The sequence below is a fragment of the Herpailurus yagouaroundi genome, unplaced genomic scaffold (genome assembly GCF_014898765.1).
Source record: "Herpailurus yagouaroundi ecotype Mexico unplaced genomic scaffold, PumYag 203, whole genome shotgun sequence".
Lineage (NCBI taxonomy): Eukaryota > Metazoa > Chordata > Mammalia > Carnivora > Felidae > Herpailurus > Herpailurus yagouaroundi.
In genome coordinates this window covers 15,346,695-15,364,503 of record NW_024412434.1, presented here as the reverse complement: position 1 = coordinate 15,364,503, position 17,809 = coordinate 15,346,695, and the positions used below count along the sequence as shown (strand labels likewise).

The 17,809-nt window shown below is 36.0% G+C and overlaps 1 protein-coding gene across 2 annotated transcripts in view; it reads left to right on the top strand.

Annotated features, from left to right (window-relative positions):
* PLXDC2 (plexin domain containing 2) overlaps positions 1-17,809 on the top strand; it is a 457,733-nt gene that overhangs the window by 342,623 nt on the left and 97,301 nt on the right. For both annotated transcript variants that reach the window (XM_040451269.1, XM_040451268.1), the window contains exons 7-9: positions 2,870-2,969; positions 15,810-15,905; positions 16,096-16,177. In XM_040451269.1, coding sequence (XP_040307203.1) covers positions 2,870-2,969; positions 15,810-15,905; positions 16,096-16,177 — 278 coding nt within the window. The remainder of the gene's footprint in view (positions 1-2,869; positions 2,970-15,809; positions 15,906-16,095; positions 16,178-17,809) is intronic.

Genomic DNA, 17,809 nt, shown 5'->3' with positions numbered 1-17,809 from the left:
GCTACTTCATTTTGTGTAGAAACACCAGAGAAGTTTGTATTTGCTATTAGATCTCTAATAGAAAATGTATTGGTTAGTATTGCTGTGTAACAAATCACCCGAAAATGTAGTCACCTAACTCCATATCTTATGTCTCACAAGATACCTATGGATCAGCTTGGCAGTGCTACTGATCTGGTTTGTACTCTCTTGATCTCAGCCGGGCTTATTCATGTGTCAGCTGTTAGCTGGTGGATTGGCTAGGAGCTAGCTGGTCAGAGTGGACCTCTGTTGCAAAGGGAACTTTCCTCCATATGCCTCTCATGTATTTTCAGCAGAGCAACAGCATACATTCTCATGACATTGGCAGGAGGCCAAGAAAGAAGGTGGAAATGTACAAATACATTTTCGATCCTCCCTTTTGCTTCACATTTGCTGTCATCTCCCTTTGTCATATTACTGAGCCAGAGTCCAAGTGGGAGGGGATCAAAAGTGACAAGGCAAAGGGTTTGGAAAGAAGGAGGCCATTGATGTAGGCCTTTAGTACAATCAGTCCACCATAGGTATAAAGCATGGGAGGAGAGGGTTTGACTTAGAGACAAAATATAAAGGAAGGGAGAGAAAGGAAGAGAGGGAGACAATAAAATCAAAATGAAAGATGCCTAGGTGAAGAAGGTGATAAGGAAGAGAGATTGAAGAGGTGGAATAGAAAATCTAAAAAGAAGGGAAAGCTATGATAAGGAGATCTGCAGAAACAAAACACGTGACCTAAAAAATAAACCTTATATAAAAATACAATATTCATGGCAATATAATAGGATTTTCCAGTTGAGAGCTTTATGAACTCAAGTTTTGCTTTGAGTATGGGATAAGAGGAATACAATCACTTACACAGAAGTATCTGGTAAAACAGTTCTCACCTTGCAGAGGAAAATTATAGTCAAAGATGTTGGAGAATGAAAGCAAGTGATGAATACAAGTTAGTAAAGTTCTCATACTTAATCCTGATCAGGCATGTACGAATGCTATTTGGCAATTGTGACTTTGTTTTGTTAGGATATACAAAATATAACTTGAATTGGAAATATTTCGTATGTTTTTACTAATTTTTTGTCTTTTTGTCTTTAATTGTGTCCATCTTAAATATAAATGACACTTATATTAACATTTCTACCTCAACATGGCATATAAAACTGGGTAATAGTATAGAGTCCACTAAAAAAGGAATTACAGGGGTGCCTGGGTGGCTCAGTCAGTTTAGCATCAGTCAGTTTAGCATCTGACTTCAGCTCATTCCATGAAATCGTGGTTTGTGGGTTTGAGCCCCGTGTTGGACTCTGCACTTACATCTCAGAACCTGGATCCTGCTGTGGATTCTGTGTCTCCCTCTCTCTCTGCCCCTCTCCCACTCTCTCTCTCTGTCTCACTCTCGCTCTCTCTCTCTCTCTCTCTTAAAAATAGGTAAACGTTAAAAAAATTTTTAAAGAAAAGAAATTACATATATGATACTGAGTATGGCTTAGTAATCACTAAATAAAGTATGTCAGAGTTTCATTTAGTGAATAAACCTTTAGGGACAGAAATGTTGGCTTTGCTTTGTTTGTTTCTGTTGTCCAAATATCAGAATACTTCATAAGGCTGGTTAAGAACTGGACATACTGAGATAAAATTGGCAATACCTTAACATTGTTTAAGAAAGGGATGATTTAGTACATAAAGAGAAAATGGCATCTTCCATTTGCTTGAAATAATTCCATAAATTTCAGATACTTAAAATTTCCTCTTTTAATTGGTTAATTTTGACCAAATAGCCCTTTTACAATTCCCTGATGTCATGGGCAAAAATAAGCAGTACATCCCTTATTGTATCTTCTCTCCAAGTTTTTCTCCTTCCTTCTCATTGCTACACTGGTTATTATGGTTTATAAGACAAGGTCAGATCTAATAGGTTCTTGAATGAATTACCTGCAGATGGCCCACAGTCTGCTTATGCCACCTTAAGATTTGTTGGTACATCCATCCTCCCCTTGTTGTTTCTTGTCCCTTTATTTATTGCAGACAGTTTCATGCCCATTTTTATTTCTATAAAACTGGTAATAAACATAGTAATCATCTCTCCAGTGACTGTTTTCTAAATCTAGAAAAATTGGCTCCAAGGATTTGTCTCATTTGTAACTCTTTAATATATTCTCAATGTGTTTTAATTTTTTTAACTGTGAATATTAAAAATGGCTGTCATATTCAGATTTGGGTTCCACTGAGATTTAAATTTAGGAAATGTGACCTTGAGATGACCCATCATAATTCATAAAGTTTTCCATGTAAGTTTCAATCAGAATAGTTCAGCATCCATTAACATTTGCCAAGTTTCACCATCTATTAATCAACAGTGATATTGTTAAATATATATTTAGCAGTGCACTTACTTGTCCTTCTCTAGGTTTTAGATCTATAAGGCCACTTGTAAACAAGGATTTTTTTAAAAACCCATGAAAAGCAATATGCAGTATTTTAGGAAAACAAATGGTACAGGAAGAGTCTGTTCCCGAAATGAAAGCCAGCACTAAATGTGTTTATAGTGTGCCTATACGTGTGATGTTTTCAGCATTCGGCACCAGTTAGAGCCTCAGAAAATCTATTTACTTTCATCATCAAGTAGCTGTCTGTTGGACCAGGAGCTCTTTTGTCACGTTAGCCCATCAAAAGCACTAAACAGATGTTATTTTTGGGTATTGTATGTCTTCCTTGTCTAATATTTCCTGCTCACTCTCCCTGGTCCTTCATCTCCAGCACCTGATTTTCTTCAGTAAACAAGATGATCATGCTCCCCACCGCCACTCCGAAATGAAATGCAAATCTAACACATAGCAATCTGCTTTTTCTTTTCCAGATTCCCGTCTTGGTCACACAGATAAGTTCGACCAATCACCCAGTGAAAGTGGGACTGTCTGATGCATTTGTCGTTGTCCACAGGATCCAACAAATTCCCAGTATGTAGAAGAAGGGTAATCGCAAAGTCTGAGCCTGCTGTGGGGGTAAATTTAAAGGAGATTGAGTTTAGGCAGATGTGACTGTTTGAACAACAGAATCACTTAGCTGATTGCTGCTTGTAGATTATTGTTTGGTTTATAACTCTTATTGGTATTCGCTGTCTCTCTGTTACTCTTCAACTAATAATTTAGGTAAAGTGAAATCAAATAGCTAAGCCAAGAGTGTGTAATTTTGGATTCTTTGGTATAGTTAGCTTGGTTGCACAGATCTATTTTTTTTTAATGTTTATTTATGTTTGAGAGAAAGCACGAAGCAGGGAGGGGCAGAGAGTATCTGACGCGGCTCCATGCTGGCAGCAGAGAGCCAGATGTGGGGCTCGAACTCAAGAACCTTGAGATCATGACCTGAGCCAAAGATCACGACCTGAGCTTAAGTGACTGAGCCACCCAGGCACCCCACACAGCTCTATTTTTATCATTAATAACAAGAAGATAAAGGAATGATAGATGATTTCACTGATAGGTATATGACTATTATTTATTTGTAAAACTTAAATTTACTAACAAAAGAGCAGTTTGTGCCATTTTATGTCTATCATGTTTATACAAAAGTGTTTGATAGTCTAAAAGAAGATGACAGAAAAAAATATAAAGTGAAGTAAATAAAAATTTTGGTGGGACTATACCTACCAGAGAAGAAACATAGTTTCTTTAAATCATTTTTACTTATCTAGTCTAGTTTACATTTGTAGAATAAATACATATATGTTACTTAGTCAGCTGTTCATCATATTAGAAATTCAGAATATTAGAAATTAATCATATTAGAAATTCAGAAAACTACCACTGGTAGTAATTCTGATCATGTATATAGCCATCATTTGTAAGTTTCTGTGTTTTAAACCTTCACTATTCTAGAAGAGTCCTGAGGGATGCTTGGGTGTGTTAGTACTGATGTTTGTTTGTGTCCTAAACATGCGTATGTAAAGCAAGGGGTGATCATGAAATACCAAGATTAGATCATTTGTTTCCCTGTTTGGTTCAAAGTCCTTATATTCCACTATAGGGGTAGACTTAATTTATCACATGCGTATGCTATTTGGTCTTCCCTTGAACTAATACTGTTTAATTATATCATCTCTCAAATACAGAGGAGGTAAATGGAGTGGAAATTATTTAGATTTTTCAGAGCAGCGGATTGGCTGGAAACGTTATAGGGATTATCTTACAACTACAATTTAGAATGACATTCAGATGTGGGAGTTCTGCTTGCTGAAGAACTTGAGTCTTCCATGGCGGTTTCTCCTTGTTAGTGGAGAATTAGTGGGAAGTAACATTCGAGGGAGCTGTTAAATCAAGGCAGATTTTCCAGAAACGAAAGTGTACACTGAACAAAGCAAGGATATGTTAGCATGTGTAGACACAAAACGACATCCTCTTTAATAAGAGGCCATGTTGTGGGAGAGCCAAAGTTGATTCCCGTTTGAGGAGTGTTTTCACATTCCTTCTTTCAGGGATGTTAAATCAAGCATGACTTGAGCCAATTATTACACAAGGAAGAGAAAACACCAGTTTTAGTTTATTTGTGGGTTCTTTTCTTCTGAAGAAGGATTTTGTTTGCAGCTTCCTCAGAAGACAGCTTGGTCCATATTGATGTTCTGATATGTTATTGTTTTAACAAAAAGACTCACCCAAGTACAAAAGAAAAAAAAGAATCACAAATGTATTTTAATATGCAAGTGTTGTCTCAGAACTGAGGCACAGTAGAATTTTGGGCTCACTAATTACAATTTTGCATCCCTTGCTATAATGTAATAGGGTAACCAGTATGTCTTGAGGAAAAATATTCCTCCCAAATATAAATTTTATTGAATAAATTGGCAAAATTCATATGAATTTTGAGAACAGATTATGTCTAAAGTTGAGACTCAGCATTCATCCGAAACAATTTCACAAGCTTCGAGTACAGGGAAAAGTGTCTCTCAGGCAAGCTGCATGTTGGACTAACATTCACATTTCCTGTTGACCTCACTGTTCCATCCTGAGAATATTAGCTGAGAAAGAATGGAGGTTCTGAGTTTCTAATCCACTCGTCCCTGCCTGTAGATGGGACCATATTTCAATAAGAAAATTGGAATTGATGTGTTCTATTTAAAAATCTTTTGGGGAAGGGAGCACCTGGGTGGCTCAGTCAGTTAAGCGTCTGACCTCGGCTCAGGTCATGATCTCAAGGTTGGTTTCCAGACTAAGAGTCCCGCATTGGGCTGTCTTCTTTCAACACAGAACCTGCTTCATATCTTCTGTCTACCTCTCTCTCTGTTCCTCCCCAACCCTCTCTCTCTCAAAAATAAAAATAAAAATAATAATAATAATAATAATAATAATGAATTTAAAAATCTTTTCAGGAACAGAAAAATTTAAGTCTCCTTAAAAATCTGTTCCCAAATTTATGTGTAATAATGTCTGTTACATGAACTTCTGTATAAAGGGAAAGATATGTTCACATAGCATTCTCAGCCTAAAAGAAAAAAAAAAAAAAACACACATATATGCCAGAGATTAGGCTGACCGAAGATTAGCATAATACAAGCTATAAAATGAGTACTTTTTCCTGAGAATTATAAGACGATTCCTAGAGATCTGTATGTTACCTGCTTGTGCAATCAGAATTTAGAAAAGCATTTAAATCCATTTCAAAATTCTGCTCTCTTATTTAACAACCCTCACTATTAGGAGTCATCCTCACAGGGAATTTAAATCATTCATCTCTGTTCCCCCTTTTTCTTCTCCTGAGTGAATTTCAGGGAAAAACTGATCATTATCGTAAGTAATGAGTGGTTTCATTTCTTCTCTATTGCAAGGTACGTTATATAGGACCCTGTTCTCATAAGATCAATTTTCTGTTCTTTTAAGCATTTTGGTTACACGGTTTATGTAGCACTTAGATCCTCAGCTTAATCTCATGGCAACATCGGAGTGCAAGCTGTAACCTTGAGAATAATTTTTCCCTGTGGGACCACCATTCTTGGAGGTCGTTACACCATTCTTATCAGTTGGTCAAGTTTTGGTAAAGCATTTGTAAAGCTGTTAGGTAAGTTTAAGTTATTTATCATGAAGATTTCTCTGCACCCTTTCATCGTAATACCAACAACGGAAAACTTGTTTCTCAGTTTTTGAAGGCTTCCAAATAATAAATGATTTCAATGTAACTTTCAAGCGTAGTTTATTACCTTAGTCTTTATCTTTCAAAAAGGATCGGGTGATCTGACAGTTGAAAGTAGCAAAAGGAATTCAGGCATTGTTAGGAAATAGTTCTGAGGTTACAAAGGAAATTCCTCTGCTCCTTCCAAAACAAAACAAAACAAAACAAAAAGCCCATGGTGAAATTAACCCTTATCTCTAAAAAATAAAATAAAAGATAAAATTAGCTAGCAGTCCAGAAAGTATAAAGGTTACCTTAATGGGAATACTAATAATGAGGCCTTGAGCATTTCATTTAATTCCGATAGCCTTACAGACAAAATGGTCACCTTAATACCTAAGATACAATGGGTATGTTGCATGCAGTATTTGGCACAAGGTAATCAGCACTGTATTTGTACATGTATTTATTGTTTATTCATCATAATCAACATTATCACTTTAAGACACTGATGCTAAGATGTCCACACCCAGAACAATTGCTTGTGAGACTCGGGCCACAGGAGACTCCTATCAGGAAACACCTGACACTCGGAAACTCTTCCTAACTAAGCAGCGTTTGCTTTTTGATGTCTTGCTGTGTCTGTCTGTGTGTACCTGTGTGTCTGCATCACCTTCTATTTTTCATAAAATATTTTGTAGAATTTTAGAAACAAAAAGAACACAGAGATCAGCTGGCTTCAGTCTCCACAGGTACAGATGTGAAACACAGGTCTGCATACAATGACTTGGATTGTTCATTACAGAAACCCAAATGGAAGAACATACTTGTGATTATAAGCATAGCGCATGTTAATTCAGAGAAATCTGTACATTACAGGGAATGCACAGAAAAAAATTTAAATGGTCCGTAATTCTACCACAGGGAGATAACAATGTTTCCGCGTGTCTGCATCCAAACTTCTGTTTTTAGTATATACACTCGCAGACACATGCACATTAAGAAAATTGGCATTGTGTTAAAAATATTTTTGTCACCTATTTTTCTCTTAATATATATAACACATTTTTTTCTGCACTGCTGAATACCTGTCTAAAATGTGGTCATTAATAGCTGCAACAAATTCCTTTATTTCATAATTTATGTAACCTGTCTGAGCACTAGTTTGTCATGTTTGTTGCTTTTCATATTAATTATCAGTAAAACAGTGCTGAACATCTTCGTTTTCAAATTTTGACACAACTGATTGCTTATAAGCGAATATGTAGCCATTGACTGTTAATGGGTTTTTATGCACTTTGACAGATTGCTTTCTATAAAGGTTGTAGCAATTTACTCCCCCCACCCCAGCATTTTATTAGATATCCCATTTCCCCAGATGCTCCCAGACACTGTCCTCATTTTTTAAACTGAAAATTTGATAAGCAGAACGTGATATTTCATTGTTGCTTTAATATTCTGTTGATTACCAGAAGGTTTTCACATTGTCATGTATTCGTAGGTCATGTGTAATTTCCATAATTTCTTGTCAAATAGCTTTATTAAGTAATCCTTTCTCAGCCTCAGCTTATGTGCCTCCAAATCCTTTACACGGTGTGCAAAGGTCTTCCTGGATAAATGTATAATTCTCACTAGTACCGTTCCTCCTTGTTTGTTTCCCTCTCCTCCAATTTAACACTCTGAATTTCCATCTGAATCTCTAGGGTACTGACCTTCTCCCTCACGCCTCACCTTTTCTCCGCCTTCTGAGCTTAAAGAGCATAACATTTCCAGCAAGAAAACCCAGAAAATCCACTCTTGCCTTTGCGGTTCTTTTATTGGGAAACGTAAAGCTGTGCCATTTTCGTCATGTGAAAGTTAGTTTTACACACGCGCAGAATTCTTGTCCAAGAAAGCAGCCTGGAAAGCTGCTGACCTTCCTTGAAATGGTTCTTCTACAAGTTATGATAACAGCTATTTCTGAATCCTTCAGAACATACCACTCTGTTCTTCTCACCCACCGGCAGTACATGATCTGCTTCTTTCTTAACATCAATCTGTGTCTCATCCGCATCTGCTGTTTTAAATCTATTAACGTCATTGGTGCTACAGTGTGCCCTGGCTTTGTTGATTAATTATTATTCACACCTCAATAAGAAACATAAGCGTTCTCTTTTTTTTTTTTAATTTTTTTTAACGTTTTATTTATTTTTGAGACAGAGAGAGAGCATGAACGGGGGAGGTTCAGAGAGAGGGAGACACAGAATCTGAAACAGGCCAGGCTCCAGGCTCTGAGCTGTCAGCAAAGAGCCCGACGCGGGGCTCGAACTCACATACAGCGAGATCATGACCTGAGCTGAATTCGGACACTTAACCGACTGAGCCACCCAGGCGCCCCGACATTAGCATTTTCAAAGATAAAACTCAACTCATTTGGAGATATATTTTAAAGATACTTAGAGGGTCAAAGAACTCTTTGAGGAGCATTGTATATAGTTCATCATATATGTTCTCTTTATAAGCTTCACAGACCAGGCAGCAATTTTTCAAGAAACTTGACCAAAATTATGTTTACAGACTGAAAAAAAAAAAACAACCCCTAACAAAAAGAGAGATTTTTTTTTTTTACTCTTCAAAATGTCTTAAGCTTTAATTCTCAAAAACATAATACCATAGAACAGTACTGTCTAGTAGAACTTTCTACACTGATAAGACATCCTAAATCGGAACTGTTGAGTATTAGTCTCACTAGCTGCATGTGGCTGCTAAGCACTTGAAATGTGGCTAGTGACACTGGGGATTTGAATTTTTAATTGATTTCATTAACTAACTCTAAGTTAAAGAGATTCATGTGACTAGTGGTTACCATCTTAGACAGAGTAACAATAGATTATAGCATCTATTTAAATGGAATATTAAACTTCAGGTATAATATTTACAGAACATCCTTTTTTTATTTCCTCTTTGCCTTTCAGAAAAGCCTTGGCATCTTAGATATGATTAAATAATACATTTTCAAATATAAGCATTCCATTATAACTGGTTTTCCCTAAATAAAACTATTGGTAATTTTGGTTTGTTTGTAGGACAGCTCCATTATAATTATTAGCAACTCTAATTAAAAAAAAAAAAAAACATGTTGACAGACTATTGAGGAAATGAATAATCTTGAAAACACGTAAGATATTTTTCTTACATACTCTATTAAAGCTCTGTTAGAAGAACTGAGCCTCACTTGTTTTTTTTTTTTTGTTTTGTTTTATTTTGTTTTGTTTTGTTTTGTTTTCAGAGAGAGGGCTGCTAGCAGGGAAGAGGGGCAGAGGGAGAGAAAGAGAATCTCAAGCAGTGTCCACACTGATCAGCACAGAGCCTGACACGGGGCTCGATCCCACGTCCCTGGGATCATAACCTGAGCTGAAATCAAGGGTCAGGTGCTTAACCAACTGAGCCACCCAGGGGCCACCAGCCTTACTTGTTATTTTCAAAGTTATCTTTTCATTCATTTAAGGACAGATTGATCACAAATCCTTTAGTAAATCCTACCTTCCTTCTTCTCAAAATGGAAAGCCCTTCAAATTATTCATTTTTCAGAAGATAAAAAATTGCTTCTCCTTACAGCATAGCTTCATAAGGTGCTTTGGTTCCCAAGTATGCATTTGCCCACTCATGGCTCAACAAAAGGAAAAAGTAATAGAAATCGTGACATTTCCCCATAAATATTCTCTCATAAAACTCTTCCACGATAGAAAGCATTATGCAAAGTGATACTCTATGCTTTTACATACATTTCAAACACCCCTTATTTTATTCTAATCCTAGATATTTAAACTCCTAAACTCCTAAATATTTGCTTCTTTTTTAAAAAGATTGATTTTTAGATTGGATTTTTAAAAAGAAGCAAATTATTTAGGAGTTTTCTGGATATTAGAAATCACTGGTTAATTATAACATATTTCAGAGGTAGTTGTAGCTAAATTCTTGTTTTTTAGATCTATTCATCCATTTATTCATTGACTTTTTATCCTGTACCAATATCAGGCGAGGTAACATTTTACCGTTATAGAGATAGTCTCTCAATTTATTTAATAATTTATTTCTAATATAAAATACTAAAAATCACAGAAAGGACTTCAATACATTATTAAAAATTCAACATACTTAAAAATTTATGTATTCAATAAATATCTATTGAGTACCTATGAAGCCAGGATTTATTGGTCTAAGGAAGAGAAACCCATCTTAATGTACTTTTATTTATTCAATATAGTGAATCAAAAGCTCATCTTTGCAATGGTCACCTTACTATGGAAGGCCTAGGAAAGGAGCCAAAATAGTTCTCAAAAATACCCTAAATTGAGTTTTTCTATCAAGTTCTGTCTGCCTTATTTATTTTAAATTATGACCTCAGAGATTCAATTTTCCACTTTCTCTCACATTTGCCTTCAAATTTAGACTTTGCCTTATTTTTTATTTTTCCCTATTACTTCATGAATATTTCTATTTTAACCTACACTTCCCTATTACACAGAGAATATTCCTATTTTTAACAAATACTGGTTGGATACCTTTATAAACATGCCCACATGTTAATTTTTCCAGTTGAGTTTTTTTTATAGGAAGTTTAGTTTCTTGGAAACGGAGGGGTTTTTCTTCCATAAGTACCAAACATCTGCATAATTTAGCACTAAAAGCTTTTCAAACACTTGATTTTAAAACGTATCTTACTACATTTCACCCAACTTTATTTAATAAAGTGACCATCTTCTTTTCTCTCAGAAAAACAGTAGAGATTTAATGACATTGCCAATGTACATCGCAAAGTCTCCCCTAAGTCTCAGGAATAAAGAAATGTGTTTTCCTGGGAGAAACACCACGTCCAGAAGAACAGTCCTTAGGCCAATGGGAGCCATAGTGTTAGGGCTGTTGTCTACATGTCGCACAAGCTCACTAAGATACTCTGCCTTGACCATTTACTGTCCCAGTGCTGGTTCTGGTGCTCTTGTTGGGCAAAAGGATTAATTACTAAAGGAAGTCAGGACATCTTGTTTAAGCCATTAGTAAATATACGTGGAATGAGGAGAAAAGTAAAGTTTGGTTTTAGATGAAGTTTCTGATCTTTTTCATGCATGCTCAGGTAACTTACGAAATCTGACCATGTAGGTTGTAGCGGTGTCCAGAAACTTCACGAACCGCAAGGGAATGATGAGAAGAAAATCTAAGAGGTTTAGATTAGTACTCCGTGATCCTCTAAATTTTATGTTGCCTTATCCAACCTATTACATTATTATTTAATAGAATAGAATTACAGAGGGCATAAAAAATGTTTGAAGCAAAAACATCTTCTCTTTGTAGAAGCTATATTTAGCAACGCCAACCAGCTCTTTCTGTTAGTGAATTACATATTGTGTGGGAGGCTTATCGTGGCTCTAACGTTGCCCTTTTTTTCTCAAGAGTCTCTTTTTTTTCCCCCAAGTCTTCATGCTGGGAATGAACTTGTAGTTGTGCAATACATGCTGTTTACATTAAAGAGTATTCAGTGAATGGTGCTGGGTGGCAGGCTGAACTGGAAGTGGAAAAGAAATAACAATTTGGGACCAGTCATTAGGCATTAGTAATCTGTAAGTAAGGCAATGTTAGCAAATTATTTATTTGACAGTTCAGACAATATTAAGATATTCATATAAATGGAAGAGCCAGCCAATTTACAAAACCACTTATACATTCTCTATGTGAATGTTACCTTTAAAGACAAACTAGATCATGGCTAATCATGCCACAAAGAACTCATTAAACTGTTTTTACTTCAGCCAGAGTGAATATTGATTGGAGGGGATTCCTCGTGTTCCCATATGATTCCTCCTGTTAATTTGCTCAGATTTTCTAAAAAAAAAAAAAATGCAATTCACTAGTCACACTTTGAATCATATCACCTCAAGATTTTGGTTACTAAACTTTATCCTCTGTGTGTTAGTCTGCACAGAGATTTAGGTGTTTTGTTTTTGGTTTTGTTTTTAATTTTTAAAAGCCCTTAATGAGTATTCTAGTCAAACTTAGTTTTGTAAAGCGGTAAGAAAACAGCTAAAGCTGTATCAACACTACTAAGACTGAATTTTTGGGACAGCATTATTTTGGCTGACTTTCTAAAGAAGACACACGAGCTAAAGACATTTCTGGAATCAAATGAAAGCTTCTAGTATTGTCAGGCGCTACCAGTAAATACATTCCTAATTACTTGTTTTTGACAGGAGTATCTCTGAAATTCAACAAATATGACCATTTGGAAGCTGTCATTAATTGGCAGGTCATCAAATAAAACTCATTCTCATTAATTTCATTTTGTTAAACTCATTTCCTCCCTGTAGTAGGAAGGGTCTGAGTGGGTGATAGAATTAGCATAGCAAAAAAGGTCACTTTCCCTTAACCCCATATGCGTAATCAATAATTAAGTTCCAGAGGATTCACAGTCATTATGTCAGTAGTTTGAGGTTTTCAAAGGGTAATATGAAATGAACAGAAAACTAGTATTTTAATAAGCAGCTACTAATATGATAGATACTGAGTGAACTTTAGTATGAAGGAGACTCTAAAACCCCCAACCAATAATCTCATGGCAAAGTCATGTTATGTCTTTATTTCCAAGAACTAAATTATTTAGCAAAAAACAAGGGAAACCAGTATATAGGAAGATGTATTATTTAGATAAAGCAGAAGCTGGGGACTCTTTTCTGTGCCTTACAACTTAAGAAAAGAGTGCCCTGCCCTTGAGAAACCTTACTAAATACCATTAAATTAGCATTTTTCTCTGATGTTTGATAAAGTTTACACTTTGAAAATCATATATGCATTTTCACTTATACCAAAAAGAAATTAATTGGATTATGGTTCTTGAGCAGTGTTTTCCAGTCTGATAAACCTGAAGATATATTCAGCAAATGGCTCTAGAACCTCTGTGAGCCCCAAAACATTTCTTTTGGGGCTACCTCCCTTACTCTTCTGGAGTAGTATTTCACGGGGAATAATCAGAAATGAGTGGAAAGACAGGAGTGGATAAAAGTAGAGGCACGTGTAGGTTTTCAGTAGATGTTTGACTTTGCCCCTGGATGTGTAGGTATATCTACAGTTGCTAAACACTTGTACTAAATCTCCCGTACACCATCTTCCTGATTCGCATCCTGTCGGATCCATTGATGTTAATCAAAATTTAGCTTTCTCTAAGCTAAGGTGGGAGATAAATTCCTAGAAGCCTGATTTCAGAACCTTAGTGTGATTTCAGTGAGTTTAGATCTGTAGAAATAGACCATGATATGCAGCATGTAACCAGTGTGATGCTGATTGCCGTATTAAACATTTATTGAGCACTTGCGGTGTGAAAGAGATTGTTCTAACCAATTTTCATTTACTGTCTCATTTGAGTTCTCAAAACAACTCAGTGATCTAGGTACTATTATCTCTATTTTAGAGATGAGGCAACCGAGGCAGGAGAGGCTAACAAAGGAACCCAGGGTCACACAGATACAAGCAGCAACACTCGGATTTGACCCATGCAAAATTGTTCAAGAGCGTGTTCTATCAACCACTATGACATATGACTTCCCAAGATTAGATACTCTGATATTTTTTAAATAAAGTGATAGCTTCCCAAATAATTCCTGATCGATAAGATAGCATTCAGGAAATGTGTTCCTTTCATCACAAGCATTTCAAGAGCTAAATAAAATGCTGATAACATTGCTTCACCCATTACAATTTACCAAACTCAGGCAAGCTCATGAGTGTAAGACTCAGGTCTTTTTTTTAATAGGGGATCTTAAATATATTTCGTCAACAGTCTTAATTGTAATAAAATATGTTTGCCGTATTTATATGATATTTAATTATTAAAGTTCATGTCAAAGTCTCCCATCTAGCCTACTCCTCAGGGAGACTGTTGGATTTGCTGATGAATAATTATAAGTTCCTTCATACAATCTAAGTACCAGTCGTTAACCTTTCTCAGATACAATGCTGTATATTTAATAAATATCAGTACTAATTTTTTTAAAGTGACCTAAGTTCTGTTTTACTTTTATTAAAAGAAACCCATCTAAACCTTTAAAGCAATCAGACTCATATTCTGGCTGTGAATTTTTTTTTTTTTTTTTTTAGGCTGTGAAAAAATTGTAATTGTTACCCATTCCTAAAAGACTTATTTTAGCTTGAGTTTTAAAGAAATGGTATCATCTTACCTTTTTTAAATTTTTTTTATTTTTTTAAGTTTTACTTAAATTCCATTTAGTTAATATACAACAAAATATTAGTTATGGGTGTATAATATAGTAATTCATTACTTATATACAACATCTGGTGCTCATCACATTGCACTTCTTAATCCCCATCATCGATTTAAACCATCCTCCTGCCCACTTCACTGTGCTATGTGCTAGCCATCAATTTTTTCTCTAATTTAGTTAAGAATCTGTTGCTTTTCCTCTTTTCTCTCCCTATGATGAGTCATTTGTCTCTTAAATACAACACATGAGTGAAATCATATGGTATTGGACTACCTCTGACTGACTTATTTCACTTAGCATAATAATTTCTTTTTTTTTAATGTTTATTTATTTATTATTTTTTTAAAATTTTTAAAAAATTTTTTTTTTAATTTACATCCAAGTTAGTTAGCATATAGTGCAACAATGATTTCAGGAGTAAGATTCCTTAGTGCCCCTTACCCACTTAGCCCCTCCCCCTCCCCCCCTCCTGCAATCCCTCCAGCAACCCTCAGTTTGTTCTCCATATTTATGAGTCTCTTCTGTTTTGTCCCCCTCCCTGTTTTTATATTATTTTTGTTTCCCTTCCCTTATGTTCATCTGTTTTGTTTCTTAAAGTCCTCATATGAGTGAAGTCATATGATTTTATGTCAAAGTCTTTCAAAACATATAAATCCATCAAGAAAATTTCTTCAGTATATTCTGGGTAACAATGAGTTGGAGCCCACTAGCAAAGTGAGATATCTGAGACCATAATCAACATTTCAACTCCACAGGTTTAAAAAAAGACTTCTGGAGGGCTGAGGGCCACCTGGGTGGCTCAGTTGGTTGAGCATCCAAATCTGATTTCAGTTCAGGTCATGATCCCTGGGTCATGGCATAGAGACCTGCATCAGTCTCCACCCTGAGCGTGGAGCCTGAGTTAAGATTCTCTCTCTGTCTGGGGCACCTGGGTGACTCAGTCAGTTGAGACTCTGACTTCATCTCAGGTTGTGATCTCATGGTTTATGGGTTCAAGCCCCACGTTGGGCTCTGTGCTGACAGCTCAGAGCCTGGAGCTGTTTTGGATTCTGCATCTTCCCCTCTCTCTCTCCCCCTCCCCCACTCATCTCTCTCTCTCTCTCTCTCTCTCTCTCTCTCTCTCTCTCTCTCTCAAAAATAGATAAAACATTTTAAAAATTTTTTTAAAGGGATTCTCTCTTTCTGTCCCTCTCCCTGCTTACATTCTCTCTCTCTCTCTAAAATTAAATTAAATTAAATTAAATTACATTAAAAAAAAGACTTCTGGGTATATCAGCACATGATTTTCAGGTTGTTTTTAATAACCACTCTCTTCACAGGGATTATTTTAAATCTTCATTTTAAAACCACATTGGGTGAAAAGCATATCATTTTATATTCATTATTAAATGTTGCTTTATAGGCAAAGAAATCTTGAAAGGCTTTTTTTTTCTATTTGTGTTTTTACAGATGTCCGGAGAAGAACAATTTATGAATACCACCGAGTAGAGCTACAAATGTCAAAAATTACCAATATTTCAGCTGTGGAGATGACCCCATTACCTAGTAAGTTACCATGTGAACAGAACTAGATGGAAAGTTTCATGATCTGATCTGTTTATGCATAGGTATCTTGATCCTGTGTGTATATAGGGATGGGTGGGGGATTTTAATTTTGGTTGAGCATTCTTTTTTTTTTTAATTTCTCTCCATGCTGCCAATTAGTCTTGATAAACCTATTCTTCCTGTTTCCTAGCATGTCTCCAGTTTAATGGTTGTGGCCCCTGTGTATCCTCTCAGATTGGCTTCAACTGCAGTTGGTGTAGTAAACTTCAAAGGTAAAAAAAAAGAGTAATACAGAAAATGTAAAAATTTCACAGACTTGTTGCTTCCAACTCTTCCATTGAATTTTAGATGTGTCAGGTATATTGGTTAGGTATATATGAACACATGTATACATGTAAAAAAAAAATGCAGAAGTGACCAAAATGCAAAAACTGCTCAGAATTTTAGTGAGTTTTAAAATTTTCCTTTGATCACTCAAGATTACCAAGAACCTTTATAGTCAATAAAATAATTACCTGATATATATTTGTAGTTTCTATGGGGTTTAAACTAGAGGGTGATTATGACTGAGGAGTCTATAAATTGATGCCATTGGTCCATATTCTTCAGAAAGCGTGGTATGACATATCATTACTATAACAAGGGCAGTTTATGCATGACCACGTGCACATTCTTAGTAAATTCCAGGAAATATCTCAAAGGTTACTAGCCAAGATTAGACATGTGGTCTAAAGTTAGGGAATAAAGTGACGCTAACTGACCTCCACATGAATAGAATGCGTGGTTTGATTTTCATGAATTGCAGAGGAGTTTTTAGTCCCTCGAGTTTTTCAGAGAATGAATGATCATTTGTTGGAAGTGCAGAGTGAAGACTTTTAAATGTGTTTTGTTATTTACTCCACCATCTTGTGCACCAATTATGTCGCAAGTGCTGGGAAAGCAGCAGCGAATGATACAGGTGTGATCACTGCCCCCCGTGCAGTTTACAGTCTTTTTAGAAGGAAGTTCCCTTCCACCTTCAGAGTCTGTGAAAAGTCTGCTTCTTCCTGCAGGTGAAGAACCGAGTCTTCAAGCCACCCGTCTGTGCTTGTTTGCATCTGAGCTTTCTGTTGTAAAAGCCTCCTATGTCTTATCATCTTCCCGCAGCACTTGCTGCAATGATCACAGCATGTTCAGGAATACTTTAAAAGTTATTGAAGTATAAAGAATAGAATGTCAATTCCCTGATAACAAGCTTTAGGAAACATGTTCCACTTGCTAACTTTGGGGCAACCAGTACAGTATTGTGGATAGAACAATATTATTTACTATAATCGCTGCATTGTTTTCAGCATAGCCTGTTCCAATAATTTCCTTTGTGCAATGAATTTCACATAATGATAAAGCAAGCAGGAGATTACTACTCTTAAAAGTCGATTTTAACTTACCTCTATCTCCATGTTGCGAACAGCTGCTTGGAAAACAGTGTGGAGGTTCCTCAGAAAATTAAAAATAGACCTACCCTATGACCCAGCAATAGCACTGCTAGGAATTTATCCAAGGGACACAGGAGTACTGATGCATAGGGGCACTTGTACCCCAATGTTCATAGCAGCACTCTCAACAATAGCCAAATTATGGAAAGAGCCTAAATGTCCATCAACTGATGAATGGATAAAGAAATTGTGGTTTATATACACTATGGAATACTACGTGGCAATGAGAAAAAATGAAATATGGCCTTTTGTAGCAACGTGGATGGAACTGGAGAGTGTGATGCTAAGTGAAATAAGCCATACAGAGAAAGACAGATACCATATGGTTTCACTCTTATGTGGATCCTGAGAAACTTAACAGAAACCCATGGGGGAGGGGAAGGGAAAAGAAAAAAAAAAAAAGAGGTTAGAGTGGGAGAGAGCCAAAGC